The 26264-nt window shown below is 42.6% G+C and overlaps 1 protein-coding gene across 1 annotated transcript in view; it reads left to right on the forward strand.

Annotated features, from left to right (window-relative positions):
* Window positions 1–26264, forward strand: part of LOC145408653 (uncharacterized) — a 198893-nt gene that overhangs the window by 141114 nt on the left and 31515 nt on the right. Inside the window, exons 10-14 of the mRNA XM_080279336.1 lie at window positions 337–467; window positions 14352–14499; window positions 17001–17109; window positions 21602–21786; window positions 24770–24965. Of these exons, the coding sequence (XP_080135462.1) occupies window positions 337–467; window positions 14352–14499; window positions 17001–17109; window positions 21602–21786; window positions 24770–24965 (769 nt within the window). The remainder of the gene's footprint in view (window positions 1–336; window positions 468–14351; window positions 14500–17000; window positions 17110–21601; window positions 21787–24769; window positions 24966–26264) is intronic.

The raw sequence follows: 26264 nt of genomic DNA on the forward strand, positions 1-26264 counted from the left end.
CTCAGCTATAGTTATGTTTTATACATAACGGTGTGTTTGATATGTATGTGTGAATTCTAACATGTGTATTTTATATTATTATTCGCGGTTGACTGTATTCTTGCTATACAGTGGCAATGACCATTAATGTTTTGTTGTCAGAATCAGGTTTGTGATCACTCAAAATCCTAACCCTAATGCACTTGTCCCTGCGGTGGCGCAGACAAGCCACGGCTGGAGCTGCGGGTGGAACCTTACAGGGACCTGTGAGGGATGGAGGACGAGGACGTCATAATTGTGGTAGATATAAAAATCCTCATACATAATACTAATACATTTCTCTTCGTGGTGCCAAAGATAAGCCGCGGTTGGAGCTGCGGGTGGAGCCTCACAGGGATCTGTGGGATGTGGAGGAGGGCGAGGACGTCACCTTCGTCTGCCACATCGATGCCCATCCACCTGTCACTGGCGTCCAGTGGGCCCATGATGTGAGTTAGCCCTTTACAGCACCACAGCACACTCACTGGGTCCAGTGGGCCCATGGTGTGAGTTGACCCTTTACAGCACCACAGCACACTCATAGGGTCCAGTGGGCCCATGGTGTGAGTTAACCCTTTACAGCACCACAGCACACTCATAGGGTCCAGTGGGGCCATGGTGTGAGTTAACCCTTTACAGCACCACAGCACACTCATAGGGTCCAGTGGGCCCATGATGTGAGTTAACCCTTTACAGCACCACAGCACACTCATAGGGTCCAGTGGGGCCATGGTGTGAGATATACACAAACACAGCACACCTACAGGGTCCAACGGGGCCATGATATAAATTATACGCCACCACAGCATACTCATAAGGTCCAGTGGGACTATGATGTGAGTTATACACCACAACAACACAGTCATAAGGTCCAGTGGACCCATAATGTAAGTTATACAACATCACAGCCCACTTACAGGCATCAATAGGGCCATGATGTGAGTTATATATCACCACAACACGCTCATAGTGTCCAGTTAGGCCATGATCTGAGTTATACAACACGTCACAGTTCCTTCACATTTAAACACCCATTCACAAAGTTTAATATCTGTAGCTCTCAACTCAGTGCAGGAATCTCCTTAAATCAAGACTTACCTAAGATCACTGAGTGGGGACAAAGTAACATTGTGTCGGTGCTAGGAAAACAAAATATATACAATTTACTAATAGACAGATAATGCCTGATTCCTTTATTACCATCAGTGCTACTAATATTCCTATCTCTAAAAGTATTGAAAGTCTTCATGTTTCATTTAACTATACCCTCAGCTGGACCTCACGTGTTAGATCACTTGCTAAAACCGCTTCAGAGAAACTTTGATTACTGTACAAAATCCTCAACTACGTTACTGGCGAACAGTTGGCTATAATTTACAACAGTCATGTTCGCTCAGCAGGAATATTGTTCACCCTTTTGGAGTGAATGTGGAACGGTCGCACTAAAACATCTGGATAAAAATCAGAACAAAGCTGTAAAAAATTTTAATAACCTGCAGTTACTAATGAACTATATCCCCTACAAGTAAGAATGAATGTTGCCTCGTATTTTACACATACTTTTATGGCAAATGCTCAGATAAAGTTGCAACTATTGTTCCACTTCTCCATGCCTTCCCCTGTGCTACACGGGCATCTGGTATCGCTCGTGACTGGACTGTCATACTGCCATACTGCAGAATTTCTGCCAATCAAAATTCTTTTATTCCCCGAACTGCAACTCTTTCGAACTTTCTTCCCCAGAATAGTTTCCCTCCAAATTTCAGCCTACAACAATTCAAGTTCCAACTGTTTCAGCCTTTATATGAATGAGGGAGACGTGTAATTTGGTGTATGGATAATTTTTTATTTATTTTTTCTTTCCTTTATTCATCGTCTTTCAAAAAAAAGATAAAAACATACTGATAGGGTCCATTGGTGCCATGATGTGAGTTACACACTACCATAGCACACTCACAGGGTCCACTGGGGTCATGATATGTGTCATACACCACCACAGCACACTCACAGGCTCCACTGGGGCCTTGATGTGTGTTATACATTACCACAGCACACTTTCAGGGTCCATTAGGGGCCATGATATGAGTTATACACCACAACACACTAATAGGGTTCACTGGGGCCATGATATGAGTTATACAACACCCCAGCACATTTATAGGGTCCACTGGGGCCACGTTGTGAGCTATACAACACCACAGCACACTCATAGGATCAGATGGGGCCACGACGTAAATTATACACAACCACAACACACTAATAGGGTCCATTGGAGCCATGATATGGGTTATACAACACCTCAGCAAAGTGACAGACTCGTTGTCTCTTCGGCGTTGCAGGATTTATGGCCCATCTTCCTTAGCTGCGTGTTTTGCCTTTATTTTAGCATATCTTCGTAGCTATTTATTTTATCTGTTTCCTAGCATCTCTTCTTTAGCGATTTATTGTATCTGCTTTCTAGGCCAAGTTCCTTAGCGATTCATTTTCTTTGCCAACATGTCTTCCTTAGCGACTTACTGCATCTGTTTTCTAGCGCATTTTCCTTGGTGATTCATTTCTCTTGTTTGACTTCAGTAATCACTTCTGTATCATTAATATCACTCTAATATCAACACATCAGCATAAATATACAGACAAATATTAACGTTCCCTTTGATGAACTTAATTGACAAGAAAGAGGTTCTAGAAAACCTCCCAAGTCGATAAGAATACTAGCCCAATGATCCTCTTATAGTTGGCTTTAGAGGCTTTACGGCACCTCTTCCTTAATTGTGATAATTCTGAACATGACACGTTAATATACATTCGCATGTTGCTCATGCAGTGTGTGTCGTTATTAGGATCTACCATTCTCATCCTACTGACGTCTTTTCAGGTAAATTTTTGCTGTTACCTTGACGATTTTATTAACTTAAGAGAGGCCCCTCGAAGTGAAAGGGTTTACTGAGGCCACATCAAACTTCTTTACTTCAGAAAGTCTATTCTGAAATTGAATGTAATCGTCAGGAAATAATAAGAACGAAATGAAAGACATCCGCGGGTTCAGTGGATTTACTTTCGGTTTGATCAAATCACCTGGCATAACAGGGAAAAAAAAAAATGTTAATGTTTCTCACGTGGTAGCAGTACTTGGAACCCCTGACCCGTCCGAAACGTAAACCCTGTGGACTGCAGGCTGAAGCTGCACTCATCCTGTACCTCCATCTTTGTTTCGGGATATGGGTGAGGAGAGAGTTGGTTGGCGCTTGTTTAACCAAACAGAGGAGTTGCTCAGTTTTGTCGGTGCCACCACATGAAGGCGTCTCTCTCCAACATCATTTCTCAAGTGGTAAAAGGGTTAAAGCAGGCAGGGACGCATACTTCCCAACCGTAGTCGATGCAAGTTAACCCTTTAGCTTGATATTTTCCCCCTAATAATCTATTAACCTGGAATAGTACAGTAAATCTTAACGGGAGACAAATATACCTGACAACTGGCAATATTAACACCACGAGCTGGTTACTTCCGTGAATCTGGTGACGTGTCTTTCATTTACCTCCGCCAGCAGGTATGTTTTACCCCGCTTTGGTTTGATTGTTTGCCTGTCTGTCTGTTAGCAGGATTACTCAAAAAGTTATGATCGGATTATGAAGAAATTTTGTGGAATGGTGGGCCATGAGCCAATGAATAAATGATCAAATTTTGGGCCAGATCCGGATTAGGATCCGGAGTATCCCGCACATTATCTCCAAAAGTTCCTCAATGAATTGCAATGAAATTTTGTGGAACGGTGGGCCATAGACCAAGAAAGAATTGATTAAATTCTGGGGTGGATCCGGATCCGGACCCGGATCCTTTTTAATGGCAAGGGCATTGGGGAGGTATGCGCTCGCTGAGCGCTTTCTAGTTTCATTATGTTATCCCCTGTCAGTTTTATCCACCTCTGGGTAGACTATTATGACTGCTGAAGTCAGATATAATATTTATTAGCTCCTTCCCAAACAATGAATCTATTCAAGTTAATTAAGGTTTCTTGTACACAGCAAAAAAAAAAAGGAGTCAAGAGGTTAAGGAAATACAGGGTAGTTCTCATACTGTGCCTCCATGCCAGTACTGATGAGTTCAGGGAAGAGTTCAGTCTGCTGATGTGAGTATGGGAGTGGGTTATCCATGCATGTTGAAAATACACAGCCAGTTACAGGTTACCTCAGTTTACTATAGTATGTACACTGTCTTATGAACATACAGTAGATATTGATAACGATGACTGGGACGTCCTCGCAATACACGAGAACTGACAAAAGAGGTGATATTTACGAATACCTCTGTAATTCTAACATGTTTTCCTTTGGATGAAGCAGAATAACTTATGGCCGTGACTGACAACTCAGTGCTGCTTTGACGCCATGTACAATCAGGGACAAATGTTCTCCCCATAATCCATCTGATCTACTTCACACTTTCTTCAGTTGGCTAATATTCCAAAGCTAAGAGAGTCCTGATACGCTTGTTTGCCGATAGTTGATTCTCTTTTATATGACGCGTCAGGGTAGAAAGTGACAGACATTACATGTTTCAAACAGACGCAGTGGATTAGCAGACGAACCTTTGTCCATGACTGTACATGACGTCACGAGTTCCCGTGTAAAACTGTTTAGAAGATTATAAAGATACGGCTGCGTCAAGGAGGCGGAGGAGGTGGGAGGTAAGAATACAAGCTTACTATTGAATTATTTATCTTTGTTTCTTAACTCCTTCAGTCTATTGACGTTTATCTTAAACTTGTGGTAGCCATCTCCAGCGATTTTGTTCACATGAGAGACATCTTGAACCTTAGGGGTTAGATATACCGTTATGTCACTCCTCAACTTGGGTCCTCTCTTAAGCTAAATTAACGAAAAAGAAATGCATAATGAAGCATAATTATCGTCCTCGGGCTGAAAGGACAATTAGTCTCGAAACTTTAACCAAATTTCAATAAGTTAACGATCGGAGGTGCTTGATGCTCCTAGAGTTATGTGAGTTGCTGTCCCTTGAAATGTTTCTAGCTCTTTGACGGACTGGGATATCGTATACTTGCTAAAATCGTTTGGCGTTAACCGAAGAATATATCTTAATGTAATAATGTTATTGACTGAGTAGATCTTCAGTTTTTGATTCGGCTAACGATTTCAGAGATTTCCAGTGCAATGATTCCGCAAGCACACACGCACCGAGGAAATAGATTGTTGTTTTTTGCTGCTGCTGCTGTTGTGGCCTTAGAGTTATCTAAAATGTGAATCCAGTGGACTGCAAATTGAAATTACCCTTCTCCCGCCGTCTACCACCCTCCTTTTGAGGAACAGGGAGGGAGTAGATGGATGTTTATATAACCGGGCAGTGGAGCCGTCCAGTTATATCAGTGCCACTACATGAAGGCTTTCTCTGCAGCATGGGTTATCTGCCTCAATAACCGATTTTGCAGTCGATATGCATAAATCTATTTTAACGATATTATAGTCGTTAAACAACAATAGTCCATCGTAACCTTACTGCACCTCAGCCAATTCATCTTGTTGAAGGTTCTCTTCGTAATTCCGACAGCGAGTAAGCAGTAGGGGATCCATGTATCGACGAGAAAATGGATACAGGAATATAATTACACCAGGAGACAAGAGAAGTAATATGCCTTACCAAAACACAAACTGCCAGCTGTACCACTGCTCTCCGACTCCCTACATAGAAACCTAAAAGTCGTTGACTCATAGTTGATGTTACCTAGTAATCGTAAATTTGTTTGTAGGGATGTCGCTGCAGGACTTCACACTGAAGGAAGACCTGCTGTCCATTGTTTAGGTGGCAGTTCAAAGCTTTGTTAGAGTACGCGAGGATCAGGTCACGATGACAGTGGTGCTCGTGTTGGCTAGAAAAGCTTCGAACCACCACCAACACCTGCGTTCGATGTGGAACCCTGGATACGACATTCTTTCAGCTTTGGAAAGACGTATAGGCTAAACATAAACCATGGGTCAGGTGTCAACCCAAGTCGTCATGCTGACCGTGCTGTACACTACATAGTTCACGTCAATAACTCTGGGGCCAGGGTTTGATACTGAAAGAATTCTTGGTGTCCAGTGCTACTGTGGTAGTTCGAGGCATGTTAGGCTTCATAAGGAACAGATGGTACTGACAGTGTTCATTGTGCAGTCTTAAAAAAAAATAAAAAAGTCGTTCTAACCAGTGAAGTCTTCTTTTGATGAGATGCCCTGGGAGCGGCATCCTTTCAGCCTGGGATCGGAGTAGAGGGTGTGCATAAACTGTGTGTCACGCTGTACACGTGCCATTCCTCCGACCATGATATACACTGCATTGCTGTGTCAGTAATCTCGTTGCCCTGCCAACATCCAGGGATGGTATTCTCGTGCTGTCAGGAACCTTACTAACAACTTCACCGTGCCGGTTTACTTGTAATTCCGTTTCGTTACTATATTTTTTTGGGGGGGTGTTATTCATGCCGTCTTCAGTCTTTGACGACATTAAAAAGATTTAAGAAGCAAAAATAGAATATTAATTGGTAGTTTGGAAATAAATCGTTAAGAAAGAGGCGAAATGGAGCTTACCTAGCCGACGAGAATAGGGACCCAGGACCTATTCAGATCAAAGGTCCCACTCAGGCTTTTGCTGGTTCACCCACACACTTCTATCTAGCCAAAAGGAAAGCTGACTTCCATCCGTGAATTCTCTGCCCAATCATACTCTCGGACAAAATTTGTTTCCCTCTTGTTCCTGCTCACACAACAGTAAACTACAACTGAGTACCTGGATGAAGCTTAAGTCATTGTTTACTTCACTGAAAGGGAAGATTGTGATTTATTAAAAATGAGTTTTCCTACATGACTTCTACATTCAATAGACATTAATCTGAGGCCTTCTTCTTCCTTAACCCCGGATGCAACCTTCCAGACATTCCTAACAAGCCCCTGTTTCGTGAATACTTTTCTGCTCAGTTGTATAATCGTATGGCTGAGGTGGATATTCAGCTGAATACAATCACCAGAGGGTAACTGGAATGCAATACAAAGCTCTTAACCCTCCGTTGGTGACGACAACTTTATTATATCTTTACTAACGTTGGACGATTTTATTTACTCGTAACAGAGTTAATGCTGGAATATGAGTATTAATATTGTCAGCATTAACCCCTCCATGGTGTGAGCAGCTTTAGCATTATAGTCAGCTAACGTCAGGCGAATTTTTCAGCTAAGCCTGAGAGTGTTAATGGTGTCATCATTAACTCTTTCACGACTGGACAATATATTTTGCCTAACGCCATACGACTTCATCCAGCTGAGCGTCAGTATAGGAGCCTAAATGTGTTGGTGTCGGTATTATCGGCATTAACCCTTGCATGGTTTGCACAACTCTAGCATTGTATTTCACCTACCGACATAGATTTCCATTATTTTAGCTGAGATTGAGTCATAGGAGCCTGAGGGTGTAAATGACGATTATATTTTACATTTTTGTTGCGATGCCTTACTGAACGCCAAACGGTATTACCCGACATTACCCAGGACAAATTAAAGCATCGATTGATTTTCTTTGGCTGCTTATTCTATTTCCTCACATCTGCCACCATCTGTAACTCACTATAATATTCGTATAATAACTACTGCAAGCAAACTAAACGTATTCTTGCATGATTTCTCTTAGTCCAGTGGCAGATACAGTGTGATGATTTTGTGATATATATGAAGTACCCTTGGATGAGTAAGTGTTTATGATGTGGAGAGAGAGAGAGAGAGAGAGAGAGAGAGAGAGAGAGAGAGAGAGAGAGAGAGAGAGAGAGAGAGAGAGAGAGAGAGAGAGAGAGAGTCCTATAAAGATACAGACGGAGAAGTCAACTCTTCTAATCCGATGTCGTATTGTTAAACCATAATCTTGTTGTCTTCAATGGATTTCACTCAAGATTGTGGTAGATTTCTATTAGTGAAAGGGGTGAATGAAGGGTATATTTTTCCACTTTTAAAGTATCTCCAAAACTGCTCCCCTTCCCCCCCAAAAAAAAAAAAAAAAAATCGGTAGTATAACAGATAATAAAATACGTCATCTGAATGAACTGATTTAAAAGGCGGAGAAAACAGCATAAAACCAACGGAAGAGGAACTGAAGCATAATATTAGGTGAACAACGTAAGAAAATTATAGCAGCAGAAGTAATTGGAGAGGAATGAAGAAAGGGGAACAAACAACTGTGGAAGAGGAAGGGATGTGATGAGGCGAATGTGTAGGAAGGGACTTGGGGAAGAGCGGAGGAAGTAAATGAAGTGGAGGTGTGAGGATAAAGGAAAGAAAATAAAGTCGCTAATCAGGTAGGTGAAAGAAGGTGGAATTTGTTGCAGTGGTAGCTGCAACTCCAGGCTCATTGGAACCCCGGTGAACCACAGACCCACGCTGCCCTCCTCCTGCAGCTCACCTTCCTCCTTACGGGAACAGGAAAAGGGTTGAGGAATGTTTATAATAACCTTCCGGTGGAGAACCTTGATTATATCACTGCCACCATTTGAATGCATCCCTCTCCAGCACTACACGGAGGAAACAGAGTGGCTTAGTATGCAGACAAATGGGAGAGTAATAGCAGGACAGGAAAGGAGGGAATTGAGAGAGAAGGAGGAAAACCAGAAGGATGATTTGATTGACCTGTAAGAAGTAGAAGGACTTGGTAAACAAGCAAATAAGACAAGAAAAGCCATGGAGAAAGGAGGGAAATTAGGCAGGTGGCTTGATAGAGATGTAGGTAGAAGAAAGGCTTGGTAAACAATGGGGGAGAAACGAATAACAGGACAAGAAAGGAGGGCATTGTGATATGGAAGACTTCGTAACATTTTTTCCATAGCGATTCATTTTGCACACTTCTCCAGATCCTGGGTTATGATAATGATGCAAGCCATGCTGACACTGTGAAGACACAACTAGAATTCATGTCAATATAAAGGTTAGATATGCAACGTAAATCACTAAGAAAGAAACGCTAAGAAATCCTTTGTCGACATGGATACGGCCGTGAGAGAGAATTAGGGAGAGTAAGAGAGGTTTCATAGCCATGTGTGTGTGTGTGTGTGTGTGTGTGTGTGTGTGTGTGTGTGTGTGTGTGTGTGTGTGTGTCTTCTTGGGTGGTGTGGCTTCAAGGTTGTCAATTAATGGATGTTTAGCATTTCGTATAAGTGGGGAGTCACACATAAACTCTCTCTCTCCCTCTCTCTCTCTCTCTCTCTCTCTCTCTCTCTCTCTCTCTCTCTCTCTCTCTCTCTCTCTCTCTCTCTCTCTCTCTCTCTCTCGAATAATTATGGTAAATTCTTTTCAATTTGAGTAAACTGAACGATATATATATATATATATATATATATATATATATATATATATATATATATATATGGAGCCCCTGTGGTACAGTGGTATAGTGTGCGTTTCGTACACGGGTGAGCCTGGGTTCGCCCCCCGCCAGGGTAATAAACTTTGGGAGTGTTCACCCGGCCACGTACTACATTGGCGGACACCAGGGGTACTATGGTTGAACCAGTGTCGCTTACTATAAAGTATGCTTGCACCCAGTGGGCTTCCGCGGGCCAATTACACTTGGTTAACAGACTACACACACATCCAAAGCCACTCCAACACGACAGTTACAATAACAAGCACTTCTCACCTTACATACAATATCTACTAGACAGCCTAAGCCACTTGGAAGAGATACATTGGCTGTATCGTCCGACTTCGGTCGGGATAGGCCGGTCCTGCAGTGGATACTCAAACGGCTGATGATGATGATATATATATATATATATATATATATATATATATATATATATATATATTTTCATTTCTGCATTAACTTCCATGTCATAGACACACTGTAATTCAGGGTCACATGATTCGCCCTCAGTTGAATATAAATGTCTGGTTTCAGCTGAGATATAATGCTAAAGTTGTCCCTACTACGAAAGTGTTAATGTTGACGGTAATTACACCTAAACTCCTATGACTCATTTACAGTAAAACGAAAGTGGTTAATTTGTACAGCAATATTGCAATAGACACGACCACAAGTAAGTTTGATAAGTGTTTTCTCGTGCAGGAATTCTTCCCTTTATATCGTTCTCCCCATTTCATTCGTTTATTGACAAATTTTCTCTTTCTATATTCGTTTCATCTCCTCTCATACCTCATCGATTCGATTCATCTTCACATAGTCCTAAATTCTGCAACTGATTCCTCAATTATCCCACGCACTGTTTATTGTACTGTATATATGTTATCTGTCGCCCCATCAAGCCTCCCACTGCTCGTCCTTATTCCACTCGTCACCCATGCTTTGTCTGTGTCCTCTCCGTCTGTCAATATTTATCATTATGTTTTCACCCACCTGTCCCTCTCCACTTTATCACATCGACATCTCTACGTAGATATGTTACACTGACACTCTTATGGTCATTTAATCTCGTATTTTGTTCCAGTTACTTCAGACGAATGTATTAAGCGGAAAATGAGCCAAACAGGAACCTGAATGTTAATACTGGAGTCATTAATCCTTTTATTGTCGGAACAAGTCTGGTATTCTCTTCCAGGCGATTTAATTTAGCTAAGAGAGAGTGTTAAATTACTTAACTGTATCTCTTACACTGCTTATTTCTTGACACTGTTTACCTTAGACAGTGCCAAAATTTCATTATTTTGCCTCTCAGACTTTGCGTCCCGAACTTATGCCTAGACTAGCTGTGTATAACTCTTGTTGTCTCGTCTTCGGGCATGTATAGCCGTGTTTCTTGTGCTTGTCGGCTTGTAACTCATTAGATATTGTCTTTATCGGGTTATAATCCTTTAGGTCTCGGCTTTGTCTGTGTGAAATTCTCATTAGATGTCTTTTTTCATTGGTTATATCTTTGGTTCTCATATTTTTTTGTTTTAAACTCCTTGAATCTTGTTCTTGTCTGCTTCGGACCTTGTGTCCTGCCTCTTTCAGTTGTAGCTCTTTGTTTCTCCCGTACTTCTCCGATTATAAATCTTTCAGTCCCGTATTTGTCTGCTTGAAGCTCATTGTGTCGTTTGTATTTTTACGCTTATGACTTTGTCTCTTTGTTTACGTTTCACTCTTTATACCATTCGTATTTATTCGCTTATATATTTTTTTCTCTCTCTCATATTCGTCCACTTAGAATTATATCTGGTTCTCTAATTTATCCACAAACATCTCTTGCTTTTTTTTGCTTTGCCTACTTTTAAAGATATATATTTTTCCATGTTTATAACTTTTTCTGTATCTCATTTTTGTCCATTCAGAACTATTATGTCTCTAATATGCTGTCTACTTATGACGCCTTCTGTTTCTAGCATCCCTGTTCACATATATCTGTCTCTCGCATTTGTCCATTGATATCTATTAACTCTCGTAGTTTTCAATGTATAGCTTCCTCTTTCATATTTGGCTTGTTATAAATCTTTCCGTCTTGCGTATTTATCTTGTAATAACTCTCTGTTGCTGGTCTTTACCTGTTTATATCTCTTTCTGCTTCTCTTTCTTCGATTATAGATCTTATGTAAATCTTTTTGTTTTTCATGTTTGTCCACTAACGACTCCTTCTTAACAGGGGCTCTCTCAGCATTTTTTTTTTTAAATCCATTCTTTTCCCCGTTACACTTTCGCTTTGTCCTGATGATGTTCCCTCATGCTTTCTTCACGTGAAGTTTCTTTAGATCTATACAGATACGCCCTCACGTATATGCCACCAGTCACATACTTCCCACGTATAGGCCGCCACACCTATGTGCTGCCACATGTGCTCATTGATCCTATACATCCTCACCTATACATGACGACATATTTGCCACTCCAAGTATACATCACTCCCATTTATTCGCCCTCACATAATCACTCCACCTACAGTATCCTCAAACATCTATCTGTCTATCTACTGTATCTATCTATCTATCTATCTATCTATAGCACGACTCCCTAATCCCGCAAAAGATGGGCGCAGACAAAACGCCTCCGAGTCTCTCTGTCACCCACCATTTGATGCCCTCCCCCCAACTCACTCCCCCCTCCCTCATATACCTCTCATCTGCATCCCTCCACCTCATCCTCGGTCTTCCCTTCCTCTCCCTCCCTCCACTTCACCTACATACACCCTCTTAGTCGATCTTTCATTCTCCTTCTCTCCACATGTCTAAACCACCTCAGTGTATTTCTCGTAATTTTCTCAACCACATTCATATCCACCCCACATGGTTCCTTCACTTCTTCATTGTTAACCTGTCCCTCCATGTCAGTCCACATGCTCATCTCAGGTAACTCATTTCCACTGCTCTCACTCTTGACTTATTCCCCCTCTAGCAAGGTCCATGCCTCGTTTCCATAGGTCAGGCTAGGGATCACAATACTTTCATGCAGTGACTTCTTAACTTCCATACGCACCTCCCTATTTTTTTCATCACTGCTTTCGGTGAACCAATAACCTTCCTTCCCTGCTGTACCCTTTCAAGCATTTCATCCCCCAAAGTTCCGTCCTTACTCATCAAACTACCCAAGTACTTGAATGCACTCACATTCTCCATATCCTCACCATCCAACCTCACTGTGCATTCTGTGACTTCATTCATCTCAAACACCATAACTTTACTCTTGTTTATATTAACTTGCAGATTCCTCTTCCTACACACTGTTCCAAATTCATTCACCAAACCTTGCAACTCCCATTCATCTTCACTCAACAAAACTGTATCGTCAGCAAACAGCAACCCCGGAATCTTCCACATTTCACCCTCATTCATTAGGGCCACCCCCACATCCACTGCCCTACCTTGCACGTCCTTTACAACTCCATCCATAAACAGCCATGGAGACATCACACATCCTTGTTTCTGTCCCACATTTAGATCAAAGAACTCACTCAGCTCACCATCCACTCGCACCGTAGCCTAACCTAACCTAACCTTCGTACATACTCTTCACAGCACTCAACAATTTCCCCTCCACTCCATATATTCTTTTATACCTTCCACATACCTTGCCTATCTCTTCTGTCATAAGCTTACTCCAAGTCCATGAAGGCAGCATACACTTTCTTTCCCTTCTCTAGATACTTCTTCACTAAACATCTTAGAACAAATATCTGATCTACACACCCTTTTCCCTTCCTAAATCCCCCTTGTTCTTCTCCAAGTTGTTCCTCTGTTATATGCCTAACGCTATCAATGAGTATTCTATCATATATACACCTTAATACACCTTAATATATACAGTACATATTCCCATGTATACGTAATCATATACGCCACCCCACCGTATCTTCTTATAGTCTAAGCCGTCTTCATCCTATCCTAACACCTACTAATTTATTCCCAAACCTCCTTCCTGTCCTCCACTTCACCCAGTTTATGGACAATCTCATCCCTGCCTACGAACCTTCCCTCCACCCTGTCTCCGTCTTTGTCCACCTTCTAACATCCTCCCCCGTGCTTTGCAAATCCTTTCTCACCCCCTCTCCCTGAACCACCTTCTGATAACAACCCTCCGAGGATGCCATACCCACACTACAAGCATCCTCTCCCGAACCTGTCCCCTGCCTCGCCCACTTTTTGACCAGACTCACCCCTTCTTAGACAAACAGGCCTCCCATGTCCCTTACCTTACCCACCCTTTAACCAACCTCGCTCCTGCCTTGCCTGGTTTGCCTGGCATGTTCCCTGCCTCACCTTCCTTATAACCAGCCCCCCTGTGCCTGCCCTGAACTTCCTCCTATGTCTCCTGTCTCATGCACCGTATGACCAGACTTTTCCATGCCTTAACACACCTCCCTCCCCTGTTCCTTGGCTCACCCACATTATGACCAGCTTCCCACATATTTTGGAGGAGCCGATGGGGTAATGGTTAGCACATCCAGCCTGCAACTAGAAACACCTGAGTGTGATTTCACGGCCGGTCAGATTCTTGGACAAACTTTATTTCTCCTGTGTCCCTCTTCGCCTAGCAACAAAATTAGGGATCTAGATGTAAATTTAATCGTTGCTTGTGGTGTTCTAGGGAAATGCTGTAGCATGGTAAAAAGCTGACTGTCTGATATCTTCCTTCGTGCAATCGATTGGCACTAGTTTTAAACGCCTTTGTTCGTTCTCCTGCCTACGCCAGCCCCCCCCCCCCCCATCCCTGACTCACCCAGCATATAACCAGACTCCTCGTGCCTGTTTCAATCTACTTCTCATGTTCTCCGCCTCATCCATCTTATAACCAGCTCCCCCTCCCCCGGGCCAACCCCATCACCCCTCCCAAGTCTACAGCTTTATCTACTTTATAACCAGCCTTCCCGTGCCTGTGGCAGGGCGTGCCTGTGCAGAAGGCGGCAGATGGTGTGCCTGAGCGTCTGGTGCTGAGGGGCGTATCCAGGGCCGACTCAGGGGGTTACACATGTGCTGCTGCCAACACTGAGGGAGCCCGCACCTCCAACACACTCACCCTGGCCGTCAAGTGTGAGTATATACCGTACCTCCAACACACTCACCCTGACCGTCAAGTGTGAGTATATACCGTACCTCCAACACACTCACCCTGGCCGTCAAGTGTGAGTATATACCGTACCTCCAACACACTTACCCTGGCCGTCAAGTGTGAGTATATACCATACCTCCAACACACTCACCCTGGCCGTCAAGTGTGAGTATATACCGTACCTCCAACACACCCACCCTGGCCGTCAAGTGTGAGTATATACCGTACCTCCAACACACTCACCCTGGCCGTCAAGTGTGAGTATATACCGCACCTCCAACACACTCACCCTGGCCGTCAAGTGTGAGTACTCTCACTTACTTATTCGCTCATTCACCTTCGCTGACACATTACTCATTTTTTATTATTTCCTTCTGATGTAGTTCCCCTTCTGTTCCACATTTCAGTATGCACTATTTCTCAACCTCTTGTCATATAATAAGCTCAGTATAATAGTCGAACATTAGTTGCAATAGAATAAAACAATTAACCTCGTGAAGCTGAATAATTTTTTTAAGCTTGGGGGAATCTTTTCAATTGGAAGGGAATGGATACTGACTTAATAAACTCCTTCACTAGATCAGATTTTTCACAAGCTGGATAAAAAGGACTGGAGATAAGGAAAAATGAAAAATACTTTCATGGGTTCAAACGGCCATCCCGATATTTGCCTGTTTCCCGTGTTAGTTAAATAAGTTGTTTGTAGTTTTATTATACTCGTTAATATGCAGCCTCTTACAATTCTGATTTCAAGTCTTTTGTAATCTATTCGGCAGGTGTATGTGAAGCGCGTATGCAATGTAAAATCCATCATTAGCAATAGTTATAAGAGTAATGACGATGATGATCATAGTAATAATAATAATAATAATAATAATAATAATAATAATGATAACAGTAATAATAATAATAATAATAATAATAATAATAATAATAATGAAAATAATAATAATAATCTGATAAGCTTTTAAGATGGAAGCAGGATTCCGGGGGACTGAATAATGTGTCAATGACTGTCGCCCATTTAACTGGAAATGTTGATAATAATTCTCCCACTTTTACTTTCTCTTTTCTTATTTTGTGAATCCTCCCTCACCTCGTCCTTACATGGGAAAAATGCTTGGGTTTATAAATAAGGGAATTTAATTTATTCAGTACAATTACATTGCTATATTAGTTTGGACTTGCTGCCTCCAGGAGCATTTTCTCCTTAGGAAGTCAGACAGAGAGAGAGAAAAAAAGAATTAAACAATAGGTATTCATACCAGTCAAAAGAATATTTGTTGACATCCCAATACCCAATATCACACTGTGATGTGCTAGGGACATGGTATTCAGATCCGGTCTTCCGGTACAGTATTAGTGCAAGTGTTGTTATGAGGCGTCGGTGGGTCCACACAGCACAACAGTAAACAAGGTGATGTACATTATAATCCTCAAACTGTTCCTTACAACGGCCAGGATCGAGCCAAAGACCCAGGTCCGTCACTTATACCCTACGATCACAACGCCATTATCAGTTCAGATACTTTGTAGTATTCTCTCTCTCTCTCTCTCTCTCTCTTCTACCATTGTCCTTGAGCGATTGAATAGTTTTGTTAGTTACAACATTCTCAATATCAAACACCCACGAAAGGAACAACAGGTCTGTTGTTTTTGCACTTCTTAGTACTCTCTCTCTCTCTCTCTCTCTCTCTCTCTCTCTCTCTCAGTCGCATGAACACCCCAACCCCCATTCACACAAGCATCCACACCCACGGGCACACCCACCGACCAACACACATTCACACACACATATACTCACACACCCAAACACCCACACCCACGCCCACACACGAACAACCATTCACACACACCCACACCCATTCAACCACACACACACACACACACACACACACACACACACACACACACACACACACACACACACACACACACACACACACACACACACACACACACACACACACACACACAGATTCTGACATATTTACATGCCTACTTTCATGCAAACACATCCATAGTTAGGTGACTTCCTTCTTCCCTCTTAACCCCTTCAGTCCGATAACGTAGTGTTAATTCATTCTTGCAGCCTCCAGATGATGTTATTGAACTGGGTAATGATGAGTAACAGTGAAGTGGCTAATGAAGGCTGAATCTTATCCTTCGAATACAAAAAGTCTATTCAGTACTCAATAAAATCGTCTGAATGGAGTAGGAGTAGTAGAAAATGCAGTCCCAGGCTCATACATTATATATACCCCTATGATACTGTACTTACCCCTTCACATACTCATATGACACTTTACATAGCCCTTCATACACTGATATGACTGCACCCTCCATTCCGCCGCCAGTCCCCCCTGATGTGCCAGGAGGGTCAGCAGACGGTGTTATACTGTTCTCGGGTACTCAGATGACTCTCTTTACCCCTAATGTAACCCCAGACTTAAATGACTCTCTCCCCATCCCCCAACTCCAGTCCCTCCGACGTGCCAGGAGGGTCAGCAGACGGTGTACGGAGCGGCCAGACATGAGGAGCTTCACGTACCTTGCTCCGTACTGGCACACCCCCCTCCATCCTCCTTCAGGTGAGAGAGAGAGAGAAAGAGAGAGAGAGATGGTTATGTGTAAATGGCATGTGTTATATATATATATATATATATATATATATATATATATATATATATATATATATATATATATATATATATATATATATATATACACTATGTATACACGGTATATATATGTATATGGAGCCTCTATGGTACAGTGGTAGAGTGTGCGTTTTCATACATGGAAGAACGAGGGTTCGTGCCCCGCCAGAGTATTAAACTTTGGGAGCGTTCTTCCGGCCGCGTACTGCTTTGGCAGACATAAGGGGTGCTGTTGTTGAACCAGCATCGCGTACTGTAACGTATGCTAGCACCCAGTCTGCTTGCACCAGCCGATTACACTTGGTTCACAGACTACACAGACATCCACAGCCACTCCAACACTACAATCACATTTACAAGCACTTCTCACCCTACATTCAGTCTCTACCAGACAGCCTAAGCCACATGGTCGAGATACATTGGCTGTATCGTCCCCACATCGGTCGGGATAGGCCGGTCCTGCAGTGGACACTCAAACGGATGATGATTGTATATATATATATATATATATATATCAGTATATATATATCTATATATATATATATATATATATATATATATCTCTATATCTATCTATCTCTCTCTCTCTCTCTCTCTCTCTCTCTCTCTCTCTCTCTCTCTCTCTCTCTCTCTCTCTCTCTATATATATATATATATATATATATATATATATATATATATATTGTATATATATATTTTGACGATGTCTCTCATGACAGCCATCAGTTACCGTATATCTGTTGTAGGTAGTGTGAGAGATCTCTTGTGTATTGTAGATTCCATTGCTTGTTCATGCATCTGAGTATTATCGGCTTTTTTATAAGGTTTTGATTGTTATAGACATATCAGTTTGATCAGATTTTTGTGACGGAAAGTCTCGCGTGGTATTTTGTCACTTTCTGCTTCATACTGAAGTATAAACCATTCAGACCTGTAGAATTTAATGTAGCATATTAATACTGTTTGTCTGTGAACAGAGTAATATAACAAGGTACACATGAGTCTGAATGGAGTATACTGCATTGCCTGAGGTGCTTGGCACTAGATGATTGTGTGTAAAACTCTAGGGTAATGTTGGCTGCTTTCTTGGTCAATCACGCTTACTTGTTTGTATGCTTGATTTCTTTTCATCATCACAGAGAACACCGATGCTTAGCTTAAATCCTATTCAATCATCCGACCATTTCTTGCTCAGATAGGAGCATAGGGACCTGGGGCATGGCAACTGTGTCCAGACATTTATGGTGTGTTGTCAACTGCTCGCACCTCAGTGGCATTACCCAGCCACTTCTTAGATGTGAACCCCCACACACCACATGCGGTTGGGGCGCTGTAACTCCTAAGATCACCTGGAGCCCAATTGATTTTATGGTTACCACTCAACTTTTCCTGGGCTTGTCATTCAGTGCAGAATCACTTGAAAGCACCACTACATCACCTGAGCGAATGAGGAACTTGAAAGGCAATATGGGTATATTCATTTCGGTAATTTTGATGATGTGTATGACAGTATACGGTAAAAGTTAAACCATTAATAGTAGTTCTCTTCCTGTCCTTGCCAGCATTGTGTCCTACTGTCTGCATTTCTCATTCCAGTCCAAATGACGGAAAGCATCCTTGCCTCTCGTAATCTTTTCTGTGCTTCATATTACTGTCACATAAAAATAGTTTATGTATCACCTTCCATTGCCACAGTTGGCAGAGAAGTGTCGGCAAACTTTTTGGGTATGTGAATGTGGCAGCAGCCACAATGTGTGAGCGGAATAATTTGCTGATCCCTGCAATAAGGTGATGTCAATATATGCGCTATTTTTGACGACATTTTATTCAGTGTGAGAAAGTGATGTAGTAAAGAGGAAGTCCATGGAGTTCGCATCCAACCTCGGGGGGGGGGGGGAATATAAACTCACTCCTATGCTAAGTATATGGAAATGTCATAAATACATTAAAGAGTCGCTACTGCATTAAGAACGTTTCGTGCATTGCCTGTTCCGCATTTAATTATATTTTTAGTGTTGTCATCAGTTGGCGACACAGAACACAAGGCAGGTTAACTCTGTAATACCACTAAGACACCCAACTGAATCGTCTGGTGTTGCTGGAATGGAATACTAGAGTTGTCCTAATCACGGGATGGTTAATGGTGACAGTATTAACTCTCCCAGGCTCCGAGGGCTCAGTCTTCGTTGAATAAAATCCTCTAGTGTTAATCGGAGTAGTTGTTCCCTAGGCAGTCTGGCTGAACAGCCTCGTATAAGACATGGTGAAAGGAAGAGTTGAACTCGGGTCCTGGTGTAGTAGAGTCCCAGGCCCGAGTGTTATACCTGCCGTGAGAGAGAGAAATGTACACTTATAAAAATGGTTGTGTTGAATGAAGTGTAAGTTTGCAATACATCACCTTCATAAGCCTCGTCTTTCTCCCCACCTAAGGATGGGTTGAATTAGAAGGCTGAAAACAAGAAATAAGAAACTTTCAAACTGGGCCACCTATCAATACTGTGTCCAGTGGAATGTTCTAGACACTCATTCACACATCTTTCAGGCTCCCTGAATCCTGGTTCCACCTTACACACCTAACCCACTGCATATTTTCAGAAACGTCTGTATTATTCATTCGCCTTATATGCACTTTCAAGACAGAAGTAAATTATCGACTAACAAGCTGAACAGGCACATAAATATTACTGTAGATAGTCCAGGAGCTTCAAGGCCCCACGCTAAAGTCGCTAAAGTATCTCGTTTCCGAAAATCGTAAGTGAGAAAAAGATGGAAAAGCCCACACCTGCTAGATATGTTTTTTGAACTTAAAGATGATGCCCCCCCCCCTTTTTTTTTTTGGTGTCCAACTCGGGACAAAGGCTTCAAGGCCTATTTCTAGGAGGCAGTGGCTTATCCCCAGTCCCAGTAGTCCTCCAACACCTCCACATGTCACCACTTCGGCGCTAACACTCACAGTCCATACTGAATACATGCTAGGACTGTCTCATACAAGATTGCTGTACTGGTATTAGCGTTTTTTTTTTTTTTTTACATGTCGGCGGGTCTTCTGGTAGATCAGTAAAATCTGCTTTTATGAAAATCAAATCCTTAAACTGTTCCCTGCCCCAGCCGGGATTCGAACCTGGGTCCATCAGGACTGCGGGCCGCCTCTCTACCGATTCAGTCTGTTATGTCCTTCTATAAAAAATTCGTCCAACCAACTTGATCCGCTCCCAGATCACTAGCCTTGTCATCGTCACTACCTTGCTTCAAGTTTCCAGTGCTTTTAAAATAAAAAGATTATTGTAAACGTCAGTATTTTACTGGGCGCAGGTGAATAATAAATGAATAGGGAAGCGCATCAGCAGTTTACATCAATAATACATTGGATTAACTTGTTTTGCAACGCCTGGCTAGGATAGGTAGATGTTAAAGTAGACACTACAATCCCTCGTATGTTATGCCGTGAACAAAGCTTAACCTTACAAAGTGGATTGCATTTTGTTGGAGTGTGTGTGTGTGTGTGTGTGTGTGTGTGTGTGTGTGTGTGTGTGTGTGTGTGTGTGTGTGTGTGTGTGTGTGTGTGTGTGTGTGCGTGCGTGCGTGCGCGTGCGTGCGTGCGTGCGCGCGCGCGCGCGTGTTGCGTTGCACTGTACACTTTCATTTAATTTCTCGAACACCTGAGCACGGCTGCTGTGGAAATGAGTGGAATGGAGTTCGTCGTTTTCTCGTAGTTAGTATGCCTGACTGCGAGTGAGCTATTTGTATATCATTATACTCGTATAAAGCGTCCTCAGGATTAGTTCTTAAATGAATTACTCTGTATTCCAGTACAATCGAGAGAGTGGATTTCAGCTGTTATGCCCATTTTACTGGATTGCTTTGCGCTTACAACATTCTAGATATTTTATAATGACAGCACATGTTGTGTACAGTTATATTCATGATTTGCGTGTGTGCAGCAGGTGGCTTATATGTGTGTAAGTAGATAATAATGTACCGCAGGAAAAAAATATTTCAGGATTCTTTGTACCATAATTATATGATGTGAAACACGGACCAATACTTCAGATTTATATGACCAAATGAACACGAGTTCAGTTCCGCTAATTATTTACAAAGCATCACACCCAATGAGTCCAGATGTTTGGTAGAGGTTACATAGTGTGTCCTAGGTGTGTACAAGTGTACAGTGAACACATACAGTGGTGTGTTGCACTTGACAATGAACCTGTTCAGCAGCTGCAACGGCAAGTTGATGTTGGTGGTAGTGTATATGGTGTGTGTGTGTGTGTGTGTGTGTGTGTGTGTGTGTGTGTGTGTGTGTGTGTGTGTGTGTGTGTGTGTGTGTGTGTGTGTGTGTGTGTGTGTGTGTGTGTGTGTGTGTGTGTGTGTGTGTGTGTGTGTGTACAGGACGTAATGTACATAGTGTACATGTGTACAGGTGGGCGGTGAACACCTCCACTGGTGTGGTGGACGTGGCGCTGAACCTGTCCAGCAGCAGCGGCAGCAGGTCGGTGGTTCGCTACACTCCTCAGACACACCACGACTTTGGCCACCTGCTGTGTTGGGCCGTCAATGACATCGGCCTTCAGCATACTCCTTGTGTCTTCAAGGTGCTCCCTGCAGGTACTGTTCCTTCACAGCCTTTTATATGTACTGTAGTATCTTATATTCCAACACACACTACGAGTTTGGCCACCTGCTGTGTTGGGCCGTCAATGACATCGGCCTTCAGCATACTCCTTGTGTCTTGAAAGTGTTCCATGCAGGTTCTGTGTTTATCTATCTATCTATAGCCCGACGCCCTAATCCCGCAGACAAAACGCCTCCAAGTCGCTCTGTCACCCACCATTCGAGTATCCTCCCCCAAACTCACCCCCCCCTCCCTCATATACCTGTCAACTCCATCCCTCCACCTCATCCTCGGTCTACCCCTCCCTCTCCCTCCCTCCACCTCACCTACATACACCCTCTTAGTCAGTCTTTCATTCTCCATTCTCTCCACTGTGTTTAAATGTACTATATTATTATATTCAAGCACAAGCCAGAACACCGGTGAGCTGCTGTGCTTGGTCATCAATTGTGCTATTATTAAACAACCATACTGTGTTATGAAGGTGCACCCACCAGGTATTGTTCCTTAGCAGCCTTTTAATGCAGTATATAATATTCAAGCACAACACAGGGCACAAGTGAGGTGCTCTGCTGGGCCCTCAACATCGGACTTCAGAAGGCACTGCGTCTTCCGGGCTTCGTCTACAGGTGCTGTGCTTGATCTCTACAGCGTTTTGCATTTAGCAATATTTATTAGCGCGCTCACGTTGTGTCTCCCGGACTCTCTCAGCAGTTGCTGTGCTCGACCTTTACAATCTTCCCTATCTACTATATTTCATATCAACATCTATTTTCAAGGCTCCCCTTGTGTTCAGTAAAAAGTAATAATAATTCCGTTATTTTCTTTGACCCAATTAATATTCTTATTATACTTCTTATTTCTGCCTCAAGAAACGATTCTCCTCTTTATCTCGTTTTGTGTATTTCATTGAAACCTCTCTCTCTCTCTCTCTCTCTCTCTCTCTCTCTCTCACACACACACACACACACACACACACACACACACACACACACACACACAGCACTCATAGCAAGAGTTAAGGAGACGAAAGTTAAGATGGCTATGAATGGTATGAGGCAGAATACTTCATATCAGATATTACTTGTTTCTAGCGAACAGACTATTAATAGACTGGGTCCACATTTCTTACTGTTTGCGAGTGACGTCGTCTGAAATCATCTGTAGATAACAATAAAGCAATTGTTAAGAGAGAAAGGAACTCTTTGCCTGTGTGTTGGTCAGTGGGGAGAAGCTGGAAGTGGTGGAAAATTTTAGGTGTCTCCTGTAAGTAAAGTAATGGAGGATGAGAGGTGAATGTGTTTAGAAAATGAGGGGAGAGTGGCCTAAGGAAGTACAAGTGGCTGGTGATACTAAGGTTATGATACGGTACAGGGGGGCAGCCAGGATTTTGTTGAAGAGATGAGCAAAATTTTGACTGCCACTGTTTTTGAGCTACGGGTGCTCGGAAAGTATTGTGACAATATCTGGGTAAATAAGAAATTAGTATCTGATGTTGAACAGGATAGGATGCAACCCAGGAAATGATTATTAATACATGAATGAATAAATAAACCTAATTATAAACAAACGACTAAATTACAACTCTGTTAAGGTTTATGCAATATTGCGTGTGCTTAGAATGAACGGTGTAAGAAATGCAGCTTTGTGAGAGATGTGGAATAAGGACGTCTGGTGATCAAAGGGTGGAAAAAACCGCTAAGGCGGTAAGGTCTTACTGGGAGCATGGATAGGATATTATAGGGGTGAGTTTCATGCCTGCTTTATACCTTCTCTACTGTATATATCCTTCAGCCAAGATAAAGACAATCAGTGGATGTCGTACCAAGAATAACTTCACGATGTCTGTTTTGCTCCGTACAGTATATCGTTTGTCTTTTGTAGACAAGCCCAACAGCGTCAGTGAGTATCGTGCTAAGAGGAACGCAACAATACTTGCTTTACCGTATTTCTGTATCGCCTCTACGACTCCTGTTACCAAGCCTGGAAATGTCAGTGAGTATATTGCCGAAAGGACTCTTACCATGTCTGTTTATACCTGTCTCTGTGCTTCGTGTACCTCTGTTTCGTTTCTGCTGGTCAGGTATCCCTGGCCACTAAATAAACTCGAAAACATCAGTGACTCTTGCCCTTAAATAAACACCAAGCTGTCTCCATCTCCATATCTTTGTGCTTTTCTGTATCTCCTTATCGTTTCTGTGTCTCCAACCGCCAACTCGGAGAGTGCCGTGCTGAAAAGAGAGCCACGATGCCTGCATTATTATATCTATATCTTGCCTTTTCCTCCAGCAGCCAAGCCCGAGAGCGTCAGAATCATGCTGAAAGGAACTCCACGATGCCTGCATTCATACTGATCTTCATCATCATCATCATCATCATCATCATCCGGATCTCCTTTCACATCCTAGGGCAGGGTGAGGAGTAGCAACTTCCAGACAGCCTAAATTTGCCCAGTTCAATGGGCCACGCTTCCATTCACTCATCATTCAAGCCCACGGAATCCTGGCTCCATCAGATAGGCCAAAGTGTTTCCAGCACTTTTTGTAACTTCACATATACTTATCTGCTAGAGTCAATCCTAACGCTGTCACGTTAAGAAGGGGTGCCAAATCCCTGGTTATGAGCTTCTCCAGACAAAATGCATCTTGTCAGCTCGATCTCAAGTCAATCCCTTAGCCTCACCAACTTCCATACCTGTCTTCCTCACACACTCATCCACCATATCCCTCCACCTTCTTCATGGTCTACCTCGCCTCCTCCCTCCTTCAAATTCGCTCAGATATACCTTTTTCACCACTCTGTTGTCATCCATTCTCTCCACATGACCAAACCATCTCAGTACACTCTTGTATTCTGGTGTCCACAGACTTCCTCACTCCGCATCATTCAAGAATCACATTATGCCGTATCCTATCCACTCTGTACTCCACATACATTGCTAATGGTATCTCTATATCATCTCTGTGCCTCCCCCAGCCAAGCCTGAGAGCGTCAGTGAGTGCCGTACCGAAAGGAACGTCACGATGCCTGCGAGCTACGTGGTGCTGGCGTGCGTTGCTGGCTGGGGCGGCGGCCTTAACCAGACCTTCACTCTGGAGGTGCGGCAGGCGGCCAGGGAGCAGGTGCTGGAGGCATTCAGGCACGCAGCAGAGCCATTCTTCATCATCACAGGGTTAGTCTCGCACCGGGTTGCACTTGCCTGGAGACAGCAAGAGTTTATTGGTAAGGAAGTGGTGCTGGGGAGCCATAACTGATGAGACTACTGAACAAAGAGATGGACGGCCGTATGATCGTGGGTTTAGGAGGCTTGCCAGCATTCCTTCCGAAGTGATAAAGTTTGCATATCACACCATTATATTATCTTTTATGTATTCACATGTTTTAAAAGAGGCCATTTCGCTTCCTATGTTCTTGCCATCTCCAGACTATTTAACTTTTTTTAGGCAGTTGTTTTATAGGAGGAGGTTAAATAAAACTATAATTCCTGCACTACTGTGACATTTGTCTAAGCTGAATAAAATTATCTGGCAGCAGGAAGAATAAACCAAATGACGTGCTCCGGCCGAAGGGAATAATATAAACATACGTTGTATGAATAATATAGGAAAGAATATAAATTTTACTCACAAAAAAAATTAAAAGCTTGCCAGGAAGAAGTGCAAGGGAGCCACTTAGGTTCTTAACTCAATGACATATTATTATTCCATTATAACTGCCGTCAGAACGACTTTTATTCCTCTTAGCAGAGTACTGTACCTCCCTTCCCCAGTAGTGTAGTTTACTTATGCAAAATCTGTCTCCTTCAGTTCGAAATGTCTCATTTAAGCTGCATAAAAGCCTGAGAAACGTGGGCAAGTATATACGAAAGACGAGTGAAAGGGCTAACCGAGGAGAGGCTCTGTTCTCTCAGGCATCGAGAAATGACTCCCATTTACCAAAGACGTTCAGGTCTCGGCTAATTTACACTTCAATACCCGCCCAGTATTCACGGCTTCAGCATAACTCCTCTGCCCTGTAAACTTTCTAAGGGATTCCAAGTTGGCCTTCTCAGATAATCTTCACGTTTTTAACTTTGAAACTGCACTGGTATTAAATCCCAGCTGGGGCAGGGAACAGTTTAAGGATTTGAATTTCATAAAATCAGACTTTACCGATCTACCAGAAGACCCGCCGACATGTCGTAAAAAATACTCCCGCTAATACCAATACTCCAGTCCTGTATGAGACAGCCCGAGCATGTATTCAATATGGACGGTGGGTGTTAGCGCCGAAGTGGTGACATGTTTAGGTGTGTGGTATGTGGGAGGATTACTGGGCCTTGGGAGCAGGCTGTGAAGTCTATGTCCAGAGTCGGACATATAAAAAAAAAAAATCATGTGTAGGAACTCAGCTACTAAGCTTTTATTTTATTTTTTTTATCAATACGATGAGGTTCTTTCCTTATTTTATTCTTGCTATATTAAGACGGTTT

The sequence above is a fragment of the Coenobita brevimanus genome, chromosome 78 (genome assembly GCF_032717465.1).
Source record: "Coenobita brevimanus isolate Jiangsu-jjx chromosome 78, ASM3271746v2, whole genome shotgun sequence".
In the NCBI taxonomy this organism is placed as follows: domain Eukaryota; kingdom Metazoa; phylum Arthropoda; class Malacostraca; order Decapoda; family Coenobitidae; genus Coenobita; species Coenobita brevimanus.